Source organism: Dermochelys coriacea, chromosome 3 (genome assembly GCF_009764565.3).
Source record: "Dermochelys coriacea isolate rDerCor1 chromosome 3, rDerCor1.pri.v4, whole genome shotgun sequence".
Lineage (NCBI taxonomy): Eukaryota > Metazoa > Chordata > Testudines > Dermochelyidae > Dermochelys > Dermochelys coriacea.
This window is the reverse complement of record NC_050070.1, coordinates 85,871,436-85,891,912: the sequence shown is the minus strand read 5'-3', so window position 1 is coordinate 85,891,912 and position 20,477 is coordinate 85,871,436. Positions and strand designations below refer to the sequence as shown.

The 20,477-nt window shown below is 39.7% G+C and overlaps 1 protein-coding gene across 8 annotated transcripts in view; it reads left to right on the top strand.

Moving 5' to 3' along the window:
• CDK19 (cyclin dependent kinase 19) overlaps nucleotides 1–20,477 on the top strand; it is a 239,393-nt gene that overhangs the window by 153,692 nt on the left and 65,224 nt on the right. For 4 of the 8 annotated variants that reach the window (XM_043510830.1, XM_043510826.1, XM_043510824.1 and 1 more), the window contains one exon: nucleotides 11,698–11,758. The exons of the other annotated variants lie outside the window; for them this stretch is intronic. In XM_043510830.1, the coding sequence (XP_043366765.1) occupies nucleotides 11,698–11,758 (61 nt within the window). The remainder of the gene's footprint in view (nucleotides 1–11,697; nucleotides 11,759–20,477) is intronic. 8 annotated transcript variants of the gene reach the window in all.

Here is a 20,477-nt window from a genome sequence, read left to right as displayed (position 1 = left end):
CAGAAATCTTAAAATAGCTCAATCTTTTACCTCCTTTGCTTCATGTCACTAATTTTGAAGACTATATTGCCACATCAAGGAATGACATTTGCCAAGAGCCTCTCATTATGTTGTTCCAAATTAGCTGTAGGATATAAAATAGTAGGGCCAAATTCTGGTAGGGCATGGTGTATAGGCACCCACCCAAAAATATTTGAGCAAGGGGAGTGCAAGGTTGAAGTTTTCTGCCTCCATTCCAGTGTTATCCTGCAACAGGAGCTGTGGAGCAGGGGCTGTCTAGGGTGCAGTTGGGGGATGGGTCTGCTCCACATACTTGCCCTCTATTCTCATACCCCTTCTACCCCACCCCCCAACAGTATTCCTACTCGTGCCATCAGATAGAATGTTGTGTGTAGGGCAATTGCTGACCAAAATATGTTTGCTTGTCAAGACTGGTTTCAGAGTAGCAGCCGTGTTAGTCTGTATTCGCAAAAAGAAAAGGAGTACTTGTGGCACCTTAGAGACTAACAAATTTATTAGAGCATAAGCTTTCGTGAGCTACAGCTCACTTCATCGGATGCTTATGCTCTAATAATTTTGTTAGTCTCTAAGGTGCCACAAGTACTCCTTTTCTTTTTGTCAAGACTGTGTCAGTGTGACATTTTCAAATTCACCTAAAGGAGTTAAGCACCTATTTTCAATTGATTTTCAAACAGAATTGGGCATCTAACTCTAGTATTGTCTAAAGTGCTTAGTTCTTGGTGTATATGTGCACCCTTTGCGGGAGTATTTCCACAGTGAGGCAGAATTTAACCCTTAGCCTATAGGATATATTTAGATTGATCACACAAGCATGGTTCAGACTTATCTTCAGTTCCATAGTCTCAGTACAGAGAAAGGATAAATATAATGTCTGTCGTCACATCAAAGAGGGCAGCATTTTGTATTATTTAAATCCATAGAAATACAAATTTTAAAATAACTCAGTTTTCTCCGTATCTTTGATAGTAACCCTATTTTAATAAAGTTGCTCTATGTAAACAGTACTTAATAATATAGAAGTTGTTGGCCATTTGTTTGGCATTTGCCTAACCCTTCCCCAATCAATATACATTAAAAATAACAGTTGTTTGTATGGAATGATTCCTGAAGGGTAGCATGACAGACTGTCGTTTCTAAATGCTTGAGATAGCAGTTTGTCAGAAACTTGCATTTGACCTAGCACCCATCTGTAGCTGACTGGTTTTTGACTAGTTATGGTATGCATTGGATCCTCTCATGCTAATATTATTGGTCATAATCATTTCTTTTCTTTCTCTTTTTGTTTTTTCATAACTTCAGTAATATGAATTCCAGTGCTAGATTGTATACATAACAGCAGGGAGGAAAATGTTCATTTTTGTATCTTATGACTTTATTTCTTTGTGTGATTTAGTTTGTTATGACTTTGCAGTTAGTTTGATATCAGGAGTCCAATTAAACTAGTGAAGTTTTGTCAGGGTGCTATACTGTGCATTTTCTACCATGTTGGTCTTACATAGTCGTGCTAATTGTATGTTTGGAAGATCCTCAAGATTTTGATAATGGAAAAACAGTATGTACAGAATGTGGGTAATATCATATTAATATTTATGCAGTACAATTCCATACATCTTAGAAAATAAAACATTCAAGAGAAAGTTACTTAAATTTGAAAGATGATTAGAAATAACCATTTGATCACTAAAATTTTACACTGAATAATTACTACATATTATCCCTTTCCTGAATTCTGCCTAAAGTTTCTGCCTAAAAAAATATAAAGAACAATTTGGTTCCTTAGTGCATTGTCCCTGAAGTATTCCCAAAATCCCCCCCATAGACATGAAGGCAAAGACTTCAAGAAAAATTTTCTGGAAAATAATCAAATTATAAATAGCTATTTTTCCTTTCTCTTTTCCTTCTTTAAGATTTCCACATAAGGACTTATTATTTTAACCTAATTCAGTCAGTCTAAACCCACTGAGCAAAATCTGTCTTGTGATGAAAATGGATTAATTTTGCAACTATGCCTTTTATTTCTATATTATTTATCATAGAAACTTTTTTTATTCTTTGTCTGCCTTAGACTAACTGAAGAGTGAAGGATCAGAATTTCATTGTCTATGATATTTGGTGAAGTACAATTAACAACATGTTTTATGATGTTTGGCAGGACTCTCATTTTTAGTTATTTGTACTTTGATTGGGTAAAGGCCTTAATAGTCCCACTAGGCCATGCAGAATAGCCAGAATACTGTATAAAACAAAAACCAGAAGTTTACAATAGCTGAATGTATTGCCATAGTTCAAAGTATTATCAGAGATGGCAATTATGATGCCTAATTCTCAAGACAAAGAATTGTAACGAAAATAGAACAACACAAATAAGAACAAGAGTTCCAACAATGGAAAACAGGTGTAAATCACTCATTTGAATTCCCTAATCTCATTTCCTTCCTTCATCAGATTCTAATCTAGAACTATTTAGGATAATGGGTGGTTTTTTTAATATTAGTATTCTCCCAGACTTATAGTCTCTCTTTTTAGATTTTGCAATTAAATTAAGGACAGTGGCAGTGTATCATTAATTTCAGGAAGTCCTAGTTTAAGAATATATAACCATAAGTCTCATCTCAGTATTTTTTGAGTCAGATCTTTATTTTACATTTATAAAATAAAGGTAAATTAGGCACATCTTCTGGTAAGGAGCAATGTAGAATTGTGTCGACTTGGCCGTAGCATCCTGAGGCATTCTGAAGCAGAATGTGTTCTGGAGCTCTTACACAAGTAGGGGCTGTGACCTGTTATTACATCTTTAATGGGATGCAGCTTTCTTCCTCCACATTTCTTTGCAGGTGGTGTGTCTAAGTGGATAGAACAATGGTCTCATCCCCTTTGAGGTGCCATGTGCCCATGAGGGAGCAGCTTGGGAGCAGACCGTGTACTCCCATGAGCACAGGGTTTGAAAATACACCTGGCCTTAAATGAGTTAGTAGGGGTGGGCAATCTCCTTATACCCTCTGTCCTCTCCCCCTCCCCCAACCTTATTGCACATCTACCTAAGGACCACACAGAATCTGGCCCTAAATTATCCAATATTGAGACGTTCCATGGGAAGTGAGTTAGAGTGGATTGTGATTTGTTGAGAAACCTTGAGATAACATGAATGTGTTGTTCTGAACAACTGCTTCCTTTTGATTTTTTTATTGAAATTATTTCACCATTTTTTCTTTTTTTCCATCCATTTCTCTCCTTCATATTTCTTTTCTTCCTTGCCCTCCCCAAAATACCACTTAGGTATTTTAAACTGAAGTATACAGTTGCAAAATCAGCACCAATGAGTGCTTTTGGATAGATTATGTTGCATATCAGCTTAATTTAAGTTGTGTTGACTGTTTTGGAATTCTATTTTTTTACAGTTCTTTTCTCTGTAACTTTAACTGCATAGTCATCAACTGAAACAAAACAAAGCAATACATTATGAAGTAAAGTACTAGGAAAATATGCTCAACATCCTGAGTCTGTCTTGAGTTTTAATTTTATGTTGCAAACATTCTTCAACAAACCATCATCCCTAGGCAACCTGAAGAAATCCCTGAGTCTCCAGAATGGTATGTTCAAGGAGGATTCTTTCATTTATGAATTCTTGTATAGTTCCATACATTCCATTCTTGACTGTGGTGACTTCATTTACACTGGATATCAGCAATCAATTTTCCAGTACCATAACTTCCTTTAACTGCTTCATTCATTGATCAAGCAGCGGATAGACTTTATTTTTGTTCATATACTTCAAAACGATTTGTTACATCTAGCAAAAAACATATCTTTCAGTTCTGATCATACCAATACGGTTTATAAGTTAACCATATGTTTTATAGGAATTGCTCTTTTGCATGAAATCACATCAGATCATTAGTTTACAGTGATTTATATAAGAAACCGCAAACATTGTGTCTCGCATTAGGAAGGGAGAGGAGATAACATAAGAATGGCCATACTGCGTCAGACCAATGGTCTATTTAGCCCAATATCCTGTCTTCCGACAGTAGCCAATGGCAGATGCTTCAAATGGAATGAATAGAACAGGGCGATCATCAAAGATAAATCCCCTGTGGTCCAATCCCAGCATCTGGCAGTCAGTCTTAGGGACACCCAGAGCATGTGGTTGCATCCCTGACCATCTTGGCTAATAGCCATTGATGGACCTTGTTACATCCTGACACCCCAATATTCACCACTGTTATGTCATTAGGATATGTCTTATACAAAGTATGCCATGTGAAGTGTCATTCTAAAAGTCTTGATCTGTTAGACAGTAATATCTCATTGGATTGTATGTGCTATCATCATGTGTGAAATTATGAAGTTTGGCTATTGTGACAGACCCAGACCAGTGGGGTACAGGAGTCTGGTAGAAGGCAAATATACTGGCCACTGGATAAATAGTTTTCTCTTCCCTGAGTGACCAGAGCAGGAGCTGCCCTAGAGCAATCAGGAACCTGCTAGAACCAGTTAAGACAGGCAAGCTAATCAAGACACCTGGAGCCAATTAAGAACTTTCTAGAATCATTTATGGCAGGCAGGCTAATCAGGACACCTGGTTTAAAAAGGACCTGCCATCAGTTAGTGGGGGGGCATGTAAGGAGCTGGGAGTGACAAGACATGCTGCTGGAGGACTGAGGCGTACAAGAGTTACCAGACACCAGGAGGAAGGTCCTGTGGTGAGGATAACGAAGGTGTTGGGAAGAGGCTATGGGGAAGTAGCCCAGGGAGTTGTAGCTGTCACACAGCTATTACAGGAAGCACTCTAGACAGCTACAATCCACAGGGCCCTGGACTGGAACCCTGAGTAGAGGGCGGGCCCGGATTCCCCCCAAACCTCCCAACTCCTGATCAGACACAGGAGGAGTTGACCTGGACTGTGGGTTCCACCAGAGGGGAGGTCTCTGGGCTGTTCCCCCGACCTACATGGTGGATCAGCAGAGACTGCAGGGGATTGCTCTCTTTTTCCCCATGGTGGCCAGTGATGAGGTTATCTGAGTGAACGGCACATTTGAGCCACGAAAGTGGCCAAACTGAGGGCTGCTGTGAATTTCTGAGGCAAGCAAATCCACCAATAAGCGCAGGACCCACCAAAGTAGAGGAGGAACTTTGTCACATTATGTGTGTGTTGCTGAAACATATCCTGAGGTTGAAAACACCCACAAGCAGCCTTTCAGGTACAACAGTAAAAAGGCCAAAGAATGTTAATGGCTTATTTAGGACATGCACACAAGCATAAGGATTACCCCAGGAACTGTGTACAATAGAAACATCTTGGAGATAGCACTATTCAGTGGGAACTGTTTGACTGAAGTCACAGCAAAAGAGCTTTCCAGCAAGTGGGGAGAAGATGTAAAAGGGGGAAAATGACATTATGGGAGGACCTTGCTCTTCTGTACAACAAAGCACCTGGAAACACCTGAGGAACAAAGACTGAGCTTGTGCTGTGCAGATCTTTCTATACAGTGCAAGACAGTAATATTTTGGGATTATCTCCCAAAAGGGGTGTGCATGTGAATGCTGGGTGAGTCCTCTCACACAGAGCTGACTTCAGTCTGTTTCTGCAGCTGGATTTGGCCCTACCTGTGTGTGTGTGTGTGTGTGTGTGTGTGTGTGTGTGTGTGTGTGTGTGTGCTACAAGAGGCTGGAGAGCCTAATTCAGCAAAACAGGGAGAGGGAATCCAGGCTGGTGGAGCAGGAGAGGCTCAGTGAAACCCCAGTACATCAGGTGGCATCACGAAGGAGCAGGGGCAGGGAGAAGGGGGGTGTCCAACCTGTCATAGACCTATCCTCCATTAATTTACCTGAGTCTTTTTTTTAATCCAGTTATAGTTTTGGCCTTCACAACATCTCTTGGCAATGAGTTTCACGGTTTGACTGTGTGTTGTGTGAAGAAGTGTACTTCCTTTTGTTTGTTTTAAACCTGCTGCCTATTGATTTCATTGGGTGACTCCTGGTTCTTGTGTTATGTGAAAGGTTAAATAACACTTCCTTATTCACTTTCTTCATACTAGTCCTGATTTTGTAGACCTCTGTCACATCCACCCTCAATAGTCTCTTTTCCAAGCTGCATAGTCCCAGTCTTTTTAATCCTTTTCCTCATATAGAAGTTGTTCCATATCCTTAATCATTTTTGTTACCCTTCTCTGTACCTTTTCTCTTTATAATATATCTTTCTTGAGTGGAATGACCAGAAGTGCACACAGTTTTCAAAGTGTGGGCATACCAATGGATTTATATTACACTTGAAGAATTTTGCACCAAAAAATTAAAAATTCTGCGCACAATATTTTAAAATTCTGTATAATTTATTTGTCAAAATAATACTATATAATCATGTCAATTTCAATTATTTTGGTAATTTATTTCAAAATACCTGTCAACAACTATATAACAATACAGACACAAAAATTCCGCAGGAGTAGAGAGTTAAAGAAACCCCTATGACCACACAGTTCCTATTTCTCTGCCCCTCCCCCAGCACAACCTAACCCAGGGGGCCAGACACCCAGACCCCCTCCCTCCAAGAGCCCAGCCATAGGGCACCCCCCAGCCCAGACACTTGCTCCCCTTAACCCCCAAAGCCCAGCTGCAGAGCGCCCTCCAGCCCAGCCATTCACACCTCTTCACTCCCAGAGCACAGCCACACCTCCCACAGAGCAGAGACATGCACCTCTGCCTCCCCAAAGCATAGCCATTCCCCCCCCCCAGCCCAGACACTCGCACATACCCACTACCTTCCCAGAGCTTAGGGATCCAGAGGGAGAAACAGTCTGATGCTGGGTCCTGGGCTTGCGTGGAGTTTCCTGCATGCCGCCTCCTTCCTTCAGGGTGTTTGAGGAACTGCAGCTGCCTGAAACCCTCCCACTCTGTCCCCCACTCCCTGGCAGTGTCTTCTAATTGCAAGGTGTGGAGCTGGACTCTGCGGGATCCAGCAGCCCTGCAGCCTCTGGGGGGGAAAAGGGAAATTCGGTGCAGAACATTAATTTCTGCATACATTCTGCACCGTGCAGTGGTGCAGAATTCCCCCAGGAGTATTATATAGTGGCATTATGATATTTACTGTCATATTATCTATCCCTTTCCTAATGGCTCCTAACATTCTGTTAACTTTTTTCACTGCTGCTGCACATTGATCAGATATTTTCAGAGAACTATCCACAATGACGCCAAAATCTGTTTCTTGAGTGGTAACAGCTAATTTAGACCCCATCATTTTATAAGTATAGTTGGGATTATGTTTTCCAATATGCATTACTTTGCATTTATCAACAGTGAATTTCATCTGCCATTTTGTTGCCTACTTGCTCATTTTTGTGAGACTCCTTTGTAACTCTTTACAGTGTGCTTTAGACTTAACTATCTTGAGTAATTTTGTGTCATCTGCAAACTTTGCCACCTCCCTGTTTACCCCTTTTTCCAGATCATTTATGAATATGTTGAACAGCACTGGTCCCAGTACAGACCGTTAGGGGACATTGCTATTTACCTCTCTCTATTCCGAAAACTGACCATTTATTCCTACCCTTTGTTTCCTGTTTTTTAACCAGTTACTGATTCATGAGAGGACCTTCCCTCTTAGCCCATGACAGCTTACTTTGCTTAAGAGGGTTTTGTGAGGGACCTTGTCAAATGCTTTCTGAAAATCTAAGTACCCTATGTCCACCGGATCACCCATAACCACATGTTTATATGCCCTCTTAAAGAATTCTGATAGGTTGTTGAGGCATGATTTACCTTTACAAAAGTCACGTTGACTCTTTCCCAACAAATCCCAGCAAATACAAACCAATAGGACTAACTTCAGTACCAGCCAAATTGGTTTAAACTATAGTAAAGAACAGAATTATCAGACAAACAGACGAACACGATTTGTTGGGGAAGAGCCAACATGTTTTTTGTAAAGGGAGAGTCTGTGCCTAGTAGACCACATCTCCTCCAGTGTCTGGAATGGAGTCTGAGTCTGAGTCTCACCATTCCTCTGCTGAGAGCAAATGTATGTGAAAACTCACTGGTAAAGTGTCCCATCCCACTTCTGTCAGTTACTCTGTTAGTTCAAGTGGCAGAGCTCTGTGCATTGAAGCTAAAGGTTGTGGGTTATCTATAAAGCATCATATGTTGGAATTTGGTGTTTTTTTAAACTGAGGAAATTATACACAAAAATACATTAAAAGAACATTGTTAAGCATGCAAAAGTTAGGAAATCCTAGAATTAAGGCTGCTTGTGCACTCTTTAATTACATGATCATATATTGTTTTTTTCCTCAGGATCCTTGCATCTTTCAGTGCACAGGATGGAGGGTGTTCTCACCTTATGAGCAGCTATTCAATATTTTGATTTCTTCTCTCTTCTGCGTCTCAGGGAAATCTGTTCAGTAGATTCTTGGTCTCAAATTCAGAACTGCACTCTTTCTTTCAACTGTTTAAAAATCAGTCCCTTGTACATTTCACGTTAAACTACCATCCTGCAGAGGAAGAGGATAGACATCTGACTCAGTAAGGGAGAAGACAATAAATGATGTCTTCATTATCAATTGTAAAAAAAGGGCATAGGGTGAAATTAGGTTTTGATTGTTCTCAGAGAAGCAGCAACTTTGGCCACAGAGATATGCTTCAATCATATTCCAAACAAACAGCCCATGAATATGGAATTTTGAAGCCACACTTCTTTAAAAGATAAAAATCTGGCTACACTTGGCTTTATATTTGTAAACATCCATATTTATTTTCATTTCCATTTTCACTGCAGTAGTAGTAGCTTTTGGTCTGATGTCCATCCAATTTAAAGAAAAAGGGAGATGTCAAGGTGGTGGTATTGAGAAAACCAGAAATTCTAGGCCTAATAGTGTCCATTGTTAATTTTCTATTTTCTGTATCATTCTTCGTCTTTGTTCTTATTAGATCATTTTATTTTAAAAGCCTTGCATTACACTACTTACTTCATGGGCTTATTCTTCTTGTTACCTAATTGCTTAACCACATTTGCCTCTGTTACTCATTTTTTCTTTTTAGACTTAGACTAATTTCAGTTTCAGTTGAATGATCTCCAACTGTTTTTTAAAAAAGATTTCCTACCCTTTTGTGCAGATTTCCTAGATGTTAGACATAATTCTGGCTCTGGTGTGCACTATAGTGGTCTGTATCAGTCTGGTCTTGTTGAATGTAATACTTGTATAGAACATTGTTGTGGAAGAAATGGTGAACTGCATTTTGATGAAATTCATAGATGCTGCTGCATTGAGAGCTAATGCTAATAGCAGTATAACAGAGATATAATACAAAAAGAATTAGAGGGAAAATCTGGACAGAGAATGTAATGTAGTTAACGTTGGGAAAATATGAACTAATTAATCTGGGGAAAAATAACTTGAAATGCTGATAATTTGGTGGGAGGGAGAAACTTTGAAAGTCATTTTGTCAAAAGAGACATCTTGTCAGGCTTATATGAGCTGGCTTTTCTTTGTAGTCCTATCATATTGCAATGTGAAGAACTAATTAGATACTGTGTCCTATGAGGTACCTCAATACCAGAAAGATGTTGACCAAACAGTTTTCTCACAATACATGGTGGAAAGACAATACTATTCTGTGTTTCTGAATACTGTGTTTCATGTAGTTAAATGCAGTGAAAGGACCTCAGAAAAGAACACCAAAAACTATTAGAGGGTTGAAATGATTTAAAGAGCTAAAGAGCCATTATTGACTGAATTACTATATTAATAAGTTTGATGATTGTCTGCAAACCTTAGTTCAATAATGCAGTATGTTTGACTAAAATGTTTTGAGTTGAAGGGTGGATTTTTGTTCTGATGAGCTTCTGATTAAAAGCCATTTAATGACTTTTTTCTATTTTATTGTATAAATGTATTTCTTGTGGATGGGGGATTTTGGGGTAGCGCAGGCAAGCAGGGTGCAAGTTTCTCCAAACAAATCTGATAGTGCACCTAAATCCTGACCTTCAGCAACCACTGGCTACTTTGTAGCAGACTGTCAGTGTAAAACTGTGCAGCCTAATGGCTTTCTGATCTGGGTGTTTGTGATCTAAAGACTAGGAGGAAACCACCAAACTCATTTTTGCTTGTCTTAAGAATGAATTTAGATAGGTCTCCAAGGGCAAAAGTTTTGTGCTGCCTAGCCTATAAATAATTGTTAAATAACCAACACTTTAAACTTTATGTAGAAAAATACTTTATTTTTTTACAATAGAAAATGTCTATTTCATATTATTCTTTGTCCAGTGATACATTCCAACAGGGAAACACATTTGTTTGAGTATAAACAATAAAGAATAGTATATGGAAAGCTGTATGACCAAAGGAGGCTCTCATGGGAATGTAGTTCTTTATCACATCTCTGAAGAATTGTATCACTGTATTTAAGTACAAGAACAGTAAACGTTATTACAATTAATATGCTACGATCCATTGTAGAATACTGTTCCTGTTATGACCTAATTAATTGTGTTCCTCTCAAGATTGTAGACAGTTTTACTTTTGTTTGTTTGTTTTTTGTTTTTTTCTTCTCCAACCACTCCCAGTTAAAGACTTCATAGGAGTTACATTGATTCAATAAACATCAGTGTTCTTATGATCACGTTCATGTTTGCATTTCAAATTTTTTTCTTAAATAATAAATACTTGTTACCTCAGTATTTCCAGCTCTCTCACATTGAGATCTGTTAATTGCCACTGGCCCACTGATAGTAGAAGAAGAGAAAACACTATAATTTACATTTACTTCTTGTAAGCAACTTGCTAAATCATATCGGCATCTAGACCCCTTGCTGCATATGTTTCAAATTTTCACACAAGTTGTTTGTTGCTATTGATCCTGTTCTTTTTGCAATTGTTCCTTTAGTATACAATCAAACCTCAAATGCATCTCAACAGGGATTTGTCTGATTGTTTTTTATTGCTCGTAACTTAAATGTGAGACTTGCAACTCTTACTGTTTCTGCTGTTTCTATAGCAACTGAACTTGCGCAAGCCAGCAATGTCACTTTGTTTCACAGCTGGCATTTTGTGTGCACAGTAAGGGGAGAGTTTGAGGAAAGTACAGAGTGAATTAATTGGGATGCAACTGGGTCAGAAGTGTTATTTCAACCACTGTAATATTGACCATTTCTATTCTTTAGTCTTCATCTGCCTACAATATTACATGGTTTTTTATCCTCCCTTCTTGATTACTGCCACTTCGCCTGTCCTCATCTCCTCAATTGCCTTGTTACCATGTTCCAGCATGTCCAGTCCAGCCTCAAATGCAAGAGAGATCATCTCAAGACAAAATTATTTTAGGAAATCAAAGTACATACTAATCTAGAGAAAAGTCCAAGATGTTTCTACTGTTAATATGTAGGCCTCCAAAAAGCAAAGGTTTCCTATCAGAATTGAGATGCTGTCTGAAATGGTGATGAAATTTCCTAAGTCTTACTGTTCTGAGAGACTTCAATATCGCTGTTGACAACACCTTAAGCCCAATTTTTTCTCTCTGTACTTTTCACTCTTGGTTTCTCACAGGTCGTTTCTGGATCTACACAAACAGCTGGTCATATCCTGGATCTGATTTTTTTTTTAAACCGGACATGGGTAAAGACAGCACAGAAAATACACCCCTATCCTGTACCAACCACCATATTCTCAATGCTGATTTCAGAATCCTCCTGGCCTCCAGACAAGTAGAAGCTCATGTCCTGGTCAAAGTCCAAAACTTTCTTGTAAGTAAATCCCCACCACCATCACCACCAAAAAAAATCAGAAAAAAAGATCTAGTGAGTCACCAGAACCACTCACAAACTACAGACATTGGACACACTGGTGCTGAAGCATCTAGTTGCCCCTCACAGATGTCCAAGATTCTCTGGTGATCCGCAACAGAAAAATTGTGAAGAAAATTTGAGCATTGGAGGTAGAAGATACATGCATGTGCAGATAGGTTCTGGCACAAGGCGGTCTTGTAGCTGTTTAAAAAAAGAAAAAAGAAATCCAATCTCTCCTCTACCATAACAGTCTCGTCTAAGCACACCTTGCTGTACTATTAGACTGCAAATTACCTTGTTAACTCTGAATGTCTCCACTCACTGCCAGAACCAATTGCTGTTGCTGTGGAGAATTATCAACCAGTTATTTAAGAAAAATATCCACTCACGTCACTGTCAGGAAACCAGATTGTACATACCGGATATTGGCATAATACAATATTTTTCCTCTTTGAATTTAATCAGTGCAGGAAATTCGAATGTGTGTTGATTTTTGTGGGGTAGGGAAGGGAAAGAGGAAAAGCATGTTGCATGTGGACATGCCTATTGATTTTTGTTTTGGGTGAAGAAGGGCTGTATAAATGTTTTTGATCAGGGAAGAGACCGAGAGAAAAGGAAAATTGTGAGAGTACTGAGAGGGTTGGAATGGGGAACATGGGTAAGGGAAACAATGATAGAGGAAGAGCAGAGAAAGACTGGAAATTTGGAAGGAAAAGAAGAGAACACAGAATATGAAAAGAAAGAGGAAGGGAATGGAGGGGAAAGAGAAGGAAAGGGAAAAATTGGTTACTAAACGATATAGCAAAATTAGATTGAGTGGCAAATAAGCTGATAAAGGAAAAACACATAGTAGAAGAAAGGGAAAATAAAGTGAAGGGAAAGAAAACAACAAATGCAAGGGACAAAAAGTAAATGTTTGCTTAAGAAAAAGTGCCTTTGAAAAATGGTATATTAAAAGTCATTCAAAAAAAGATAACCTGTGCTGTGGAGGTGTGAATAGAAATTCACCAATGGCCAGCCCCTGGCTGGCTATTCTGCCTCTCTCTTGTTTATTTTTTAATGTTGTACAAAATTGTTAGATTCATAGATTGTAAAGGCCATAAGGGACTTTACATAGTCTACTTTGACATGTATATCACAGGCCATTAAATTTTTACCCAGTTACCCCTAAATTGAGCCCAATAACTTTGATGTTTGACTAAAGCATACCTTCCAGAAAGGCATCCAGTCTAGATTTGAAAACATCAAGAGATGGAGAGTCCACTACTTCTCTTGATAGTTTGTCCTTATTGTTAAAAAACTATGCCCTATTCTAATTTGAATTCATTTGGCTTCCGCTTCTAGTCAAGTTCTTGTTACGCCATTCTCCATTAGATTAAAGAGCCATTTTAGTACCTGATATTTGCTACTGATAAAGGTACTTATATACTGAAATCAAGTGACCTCTCCATCTTCTTTTTAATAAACAGATTGAGCTCATAAGTCTCTCACTGTAAGGCATTTTTCTAGTCCTCTAGTTATTTTTGTGGCTCTTTTCTGTAGCCTTTCCAATTTTTCAATGTGGACCTGTAGGATGTAGTATACTGGATGCAGTCCTGACCGCATGTACAAAAATGTGGTCATATTGGAAGATCATTAGGTGCCAAAGTAACCTCTCATGACCAAGTTAGTCATAGCCCAAAATATTTAATGAAAAGCCACACTAATTAGGTACTTATTAAGAAGAGTATGTGGGAAAGATGTAAATATAAAAGCTCAATTTTAAAGCAGAAAGTTGATTTTTATGACTAAGACCTCCAGAGTAAGTCATACTTTTGCATGTGTATGGATAAAAGGTATAAAATCCAGCTTCCTGTATATATAGTATTTAATCATAAAACAGCCAAGCTAGCCAATTTTTGCCATGCAGGACATCAACAGGAATGTTGGCCTATATATATTTTCAATGTTATTTTTCAAAAAAGCACAAATATAAAGAAAAATATAGTGAAATGAATTTGACCAATGTAATCTAAGCAATACTATTTTCAGAAATGACCTCAGTTATAAAATATACACATTCACATTAATGCCTCCAGATCAGGCCATATTTTAGAGCATTTCCCCTACCTTTTTCACCCCTGTAAAATTTTCTCCTTTTGGCAGTTCTTTCAACTAATCTGAATACACAGATGGCAAATTAGAGTTTCATTTTTGAGTATTATATGTTTTGTTACCATTAGAGAACTGGTATCCATTTCTTGCTTTTCACTGGAAGATTTAATTAAGTAGCAAATTCCAGTACACACGTTTTTGGAGAGGACCGTATCTATATATTCAGAACACATTTTTGCATATTTTCTTCAATATTTTCGTAGTCTCCGGCAAGAGAGAGTTGTATAACAGTATAGCTGCTGATTGGACATATCTCCAACATTTACTTCCAAAGATAAAGGGAGTTGTGGGTGCCAAGCATCTCTGAAAATCAGGCCATTTATTTTATTTAAGTGCTTGTATAATGATTTAGGTGACTAAATATAGGCACCTAGCTTTGAAATTTTTGGCCTAAATTTATAAATATCATACTGTACATAAAAACACAGCATTAGGATAGATCAGGGGTCGGCAACTTGCGGCACGCGTGCCAATTTTTAGTTGCACTCTGCTGCCAGCCAGGCTGCTGGTCCCACTCAGCCTGCTGCTGGCCTGAATGGACGGAACCCTGGGCAGGCAGCGGGCTGAGCAGGACCGGTGTCCGGGACCCCAGCTGACAGGGGCTGGTGGACGGAACCCCAGACTGGCAGCAGGCTAAGCAGCTCAGCGTCCTGCTGGTCTGGGGTTCCGTCTGCCGCCCGCACTGCCGGTCTGGGGTTCTGTCCGCCAGCACCTGCCAGCCAGGATCCCCGCCACCAGCCCTACTCAGCCCACTGCTGGCCCGGGGTTCAGTCGGGGGGGCCCTGTAAATGTAAAATTTATGACTGGCACGCATGTAAATGAAGTAATGAAGTACTTAAAGTAATGAAGACTTGGCACACCACTTCTCAAAGGTTGCCGACCCCTGGGATAGATTCATCCCTGATGTTATTGAATTTGGCCCCCTGTTGATTTTATTCACAATACCTTGTTGCTGTGTGATATCTGGTTCTGTATGCTATTGTATATTTTAGAATCATAAAACACCCACATGGAATTCCTTAACAACTTTTAAAACTTTGTATAGAAAAAACATTCAAAAGAATGTGATCAAATCAGCAGACTAACCAGCTCAGAAATCAGCTTAGGCACACTTCTTTGCTAGTTGTTGCAGCAGAGTTCTATCTCCAGATTAATTAAATACAGTGCAGGAATCTTTATCACAACAATATATAGACTATTCCCAGTTTTTTTAAGTAATAGGAAAACAGCTACTAACGTGGATTCCACCATAGCCTATGTGCATTATTGTGAGCCATTTAATATTTTAGTTGCTGGGCTAAAATATAATTCTCTTCGGAGAAACAACCTCTTGAACAATCTTGAGATCAGTGCAGGTTGTAACATGAGCCTAGGAAGTCAGCTGTTCTGTGAGTCCTGTTATACTAAAGTTCTGCTTGCTTTCTGTTATTTTGTCCTGAGCACATCTCCTGATGCCACACTGTCAATCGTTAAGTTGCAGTTCTGCTATACGAGTACATAAAAACAACACTGTGGGATTCTTTTTTGCCCAACTTACTTCCAGGTCAGATCTTTGCAGTTTATAAATAAATGATTGCCAGACTTGCAAAACTCAACCCAGAATCTAAGTTATTTTGGGTTCGTTCTAGCCCACAGTCACCCAGAATCAGGCTTCTGAAGTGGGAATTTATGTAACAATTCTGATGGTGATAGGGGCATATGTAGACCCCGTCTCCATCTCCCACAATATTATTAACTATGTTATGTTAACAGATTTAAAATATAGTAAAAAATTTACTTTAGTCAGTAAGCTAAGCAGATAGGATTCTGAATACACAGTGGAACCCATCTGTTGAGTATGAAGGTTCCATTTTTGACAGTGATGATTTTCAGAGTAGAATCACGCTTTAGGAACTTTAATGAAAGAATGACAATGTACACCACCTTCCCCTTGATTTCTGCAGGTTGTTTTTGATAACTGCTTTGATTTTTAGTTGTAGTAGATCAGTCTGATGCTTGGGGATTTTTAAATAACTGCTTATACTTACAAATTTTTCTCCAAAAAGTTAATGCACTTTCTTTACTATAGTGATCAGAATATCCTCACCGTATCAGTGACATTTATTTTATTATATTCCACTTAAAACTGCTATGATTGTCAAGGTAGCAACACAAATATATTGTGAATAGATGCCTTTGAGAACAAAATAAACACAACTTGATTAAGCAAGCGTGGCTTGTGCCAGTATATTAATAAGGAAAAAGGGCAAGGGAAGTTTCTAGACTGAACATCTTATTTCTTAGTGTGAAATGTGAAAAATCTCCCTAGGGGGAAGTGCATAATGTGCTTCTCTAGTCTTTATTTCAGTCACAAGATCAAAATCAACATTTAGCTAAGCACTGTTCATCAGGTATCTTTGCAGTTATGATGCTTTAAGCATCACATATTTAAGGGATTAATTGTACCTTGCTTAATATTTAATGCAATATACTTCTCTAGTGGCTGTCTTTCTCTTCTAAGCTGTTCCAGGGGTCTTCCAGTACATCATTTTGGCACACATCATCTTTCGGTTTTTATGTTCTCAAGGCAATGTGATGTATGGCCCACGGTGTTGAAGTGGAGCCATTTATTATATTGTGTGACGGGGCAAGGCCAGATGGCTATAGAAAAGTAGTGGGAGATAGATATATTAGCTCCAGGCTAAATAAATCCCTGGTACCAGGTTAAGTGAAATGGCAGCTGCTCCAGGTTAATTAAGACACCTGGGGCCCATTAAAAACTTTCCAGAAGGCAGGGAGAAGGCTATGTTGATTGGGACACCTGAAGACAATCAGGGGCTGGCTGAAACTAGTTAAAAGCCTCCCAGTCAGTCAGGTGGGTGTGCATGTCAGGAGCTGTGGGAAGAAGTTGCGCTGTTGGAGAGGCTGAGTAGTACACACCATATCAGGCACAAGGAAGGAGGCCCTGAGGTAAGGGTGAAGGGGAGCTTGAGGAAGTGAGGGCTGCTGTGGGGGAAGTAGCCCAGGGAATTGTACATGTCATGTTTCTAAAAGGTCAGCTACTATAGCTGATACTATTAGGGTCCCTGGGCTGGAGCCCGGAGTAGAGGGTGGGCACGGGCTCCCCCCCACCTTTGCCCCCTGTTTAATCACTGAGACTGGGAGACAACAGAGACTGTGCAAGGAAGGATAACTTCTCCCCACCTCCCTCGCTGGATTATGATGAAAATGGCTCAATAGACTTGACCCTTGTCTCTAGAGAAAGAAGGGTTATGTGGAGGGTCACAGTGAGCCTCTGAGGCTAGCGAAATCCGCCAGGAAACGCGTGACCCACGGAGGCAAGGACAGAGCTTTGTCACAATTGTCAAAAATTACACTTTACCTGGCACTACTGACATCATACGGACTAGCCGGAAACAGAATATACTAATGCTTTATTTCAGAGTAGCAGCCGTGTTAGTCTGTATTCGCAAAAAGAAAAGGAGTACTTGTGGCACCTTAGAGACTAACAAATTTATTAGAGCATAAGCTTTCGTGAGCTACAGCTCACTTCATCGGATGCATTTGGTGGAAAAAACAGAGGAGAGATTTACACACACACACACACACACACACACACACACACACACACACACACACACACACACACACACACAACATGAAACAATGGGTTTATCATACACACTGTAAGGAGAGTGATCACTTAAGATAAGCCATCACCAACAGCAGGGGGGGGAAAGGAGGAAAACCTTCCATGGTGACAAGCAGGTAGGCTAATTCCAGCAGTTAACAAGAATATCAGAGGAACAGTGGGGGTGGGGTGGGGGGGGAGAAATACCATGGGGAAATAGTTTTACTTTGTGTAATGACTCATCCATTCCCAGTCTCTATTCAAGCCTAAGTTAATTGTATCCAGTTTGCAAATTAATTCCAATTCAGCAGTCTCTCGTTGGAGTCTGTTTTTGAAGCTTTTTTGTTGAAGTATAGCCACTCTTAGGTCTGTGATCGAGTGCTTTATGCAGTGATTCAGCAGTTTAATTATGTCATGGTGCCTGAAATTGGACATGCTCTTCCCTAGAAACACAATATCAGCTTTTAGAGTAACTCCTCACTTAACGTCCTCCCAGTTAATATTGTTTTGTTGTTACGTCGCAGATCTATTAGAGAACATGCTTGTTTAAAGTTGTGCAATGCTCCCTTATAATGTTGTTTGGCAGCTGCCTGCTTTGTCCACTGCTTGCAGAAAGAGCAGCCCGTTGGAGCTTGCTGGCGGGGGTTTGGAACCAGGGTGGGCCGGCAGCCCCCCTATCAGCTCCCCTAAGTTCTCTGTGCGGCAGCCACCCAGCAGGCTACCAAGTGCCGGGTAGTTCAGGTGTCCCTCCCCACACTGCTGTGTGCTGCTCCTGCCCTTTGCCTTGGAGCTGCTCCCGGGAGCCTCCTGCTTGCTGTGCAGGTGGTGGGGGAGAAGAGGGGTGCTGATGTCAGGGTGTTCCCCTCTCCCCACTCCTGTATCCCACCTCCACAGAGCAGGCGGGGGACACCATAGGGCTCAGGACTGAGGGAGCTTGCTGGTAGCAGCTGCTGTCTCAACTTGCTGATATACTTAAAAGGCAGTGTACTTAGAGTGGGGTCAGCGTACTTAAAGGGGCAATACACATCTCTTTCTCACACACACGCTTGCACACACACACCGTGTGTGTGTTTGTCTCTCTCTTGCGCGTGCACATACACATGCACCGCTTGGCACTTTGGAAAGTGGAGGGAGTGGTGCACTCCAAAGGGATAGCATGGATTCATCATCACATTCAGTTTCCGCAGGGAAAGTTTGCAGCCACTGCCATGTGTCTGTTGTGTCTCTTCCCTCCATTCGTGCTGCCTTGTAGAGTAAGGCTACATTAACAACAATATGTTAACCCTTGAGGGCTCAGTCAAGTGCTAGTTCATCATTTAGCAGCAAGGCATTCCCTGGGAAATAGCCAACCCTCTGACTCCACCACCTCAACCAAACTTCACAATCATCATTGCTATGTTCAGTATTAAATTGTTGTTTTAAAACTTATACTGTGTATATATTTATATAATGTCTTGTCTTGCGAAAAAAATTTCCCTGGATCCTAATTCCCCCCCCCCACCACCACTGACAATAGTTCCTATGGGGAAACTGGATTCGCTTAACATTGTTTTGCTTAAAAGCATTTTTCAGGAACATAACTACAACGTTAAGTGAGGAGTTACTGTAGTAGTGGCAGTAGCATGATGGGTACATGTGAACAGCTGCTTATGATTTCACTTTAGAGTAGCAGCCATGTTAGTTTGTATTCACAAAAAAAAAGGAGTACTTGTGTCACCTTAGAGACTAACAAATTCATTTGAGCATAAGCTTTCGTGAGCTACAGCTCACTTCATTGGATGCATCCAATGAAGTGAGCTGTAGCTCACGAAAGCTTATGCTCAAATAAATTTGTTAGTCTCTAAGGTGCCACAAGTACTCCTTTTCTTTTTATGATTTCACTGGATGTCTGCTCTGAAAATTGAGCAGCCTTAACTTAAGTGGACAGCAATCATCCATCATCCTCAACTGTGCTTGGCAAGTGTCCTTATTTGAATATTTACTTACTGTAGGTAACATGCGAATATTATTTGTTATTTAACATTTATATTGTTGTAATGTAGAGATTTCATCCAGATCGGGGCTACACTAGACAGTTCCTGCTCCAAGTTGCTTACATTTTACACAACTTTTTGAGTATGCCTATGTAATGACTACTACATTCATTTGTCCACTGACAGACACCTCATAGGCACTAACTTCTGAGGTGCTTTCAACTTGGACAATGTCTGCTATGGCCAATTTGATATTTACAGTAAGGGTTTGCCCACTTTTCCTTAAATGTCCATTTAATTATAGTTAAAAGTTCATCTGCGTGTGCAAAGTGAGAGCAAGCATCATCTTTTTCATTTTGCCTAGATTTGCTGAAGAGACTGTGGTCTATATTTTTTGCAATAACCGTGTGCTAAAATTGATACTATCCTTGTCAAATGCATTCTCTGTTAAGAGACTTTGAGAAAATCTTCTTTTAACTTCAGGGATATGGTGTTAGGAATTGATAAACTGATTGAGATTATGGCATGAGTTTTGTTCACTGTCTCTTCTAATTCTTGGAGAAAGTCAAACCTGATGTGACTTGGTGAGTTGCCAGCAGTTTTGAACTGTATATTTAAACCTACTTCATGATAATGTTTGAATGAAAGTATCTAAAGTTATGCTTTGAAGGTTGCTGTTGTGTATCCCTCTATTTAAATAATTTCACATTTAAAATCTCATTCATTTTTTTTGTAGCTGTTAATACAATAGTAGAAAATCTTCCAAAATATGTGTATTCATGTTTAGGGAAGTCTAAGCCCTGCTTATTGTTGAATTGTACAATAATTGTTGTAAAGTATTATGCACATTTTATATAGCTAATGTTTGGAATGGACAATTTGTTTGCTTTGAACAGTTGCAGATTGCATGAGATGCTTATAAAGACTTTGTATTATCAGC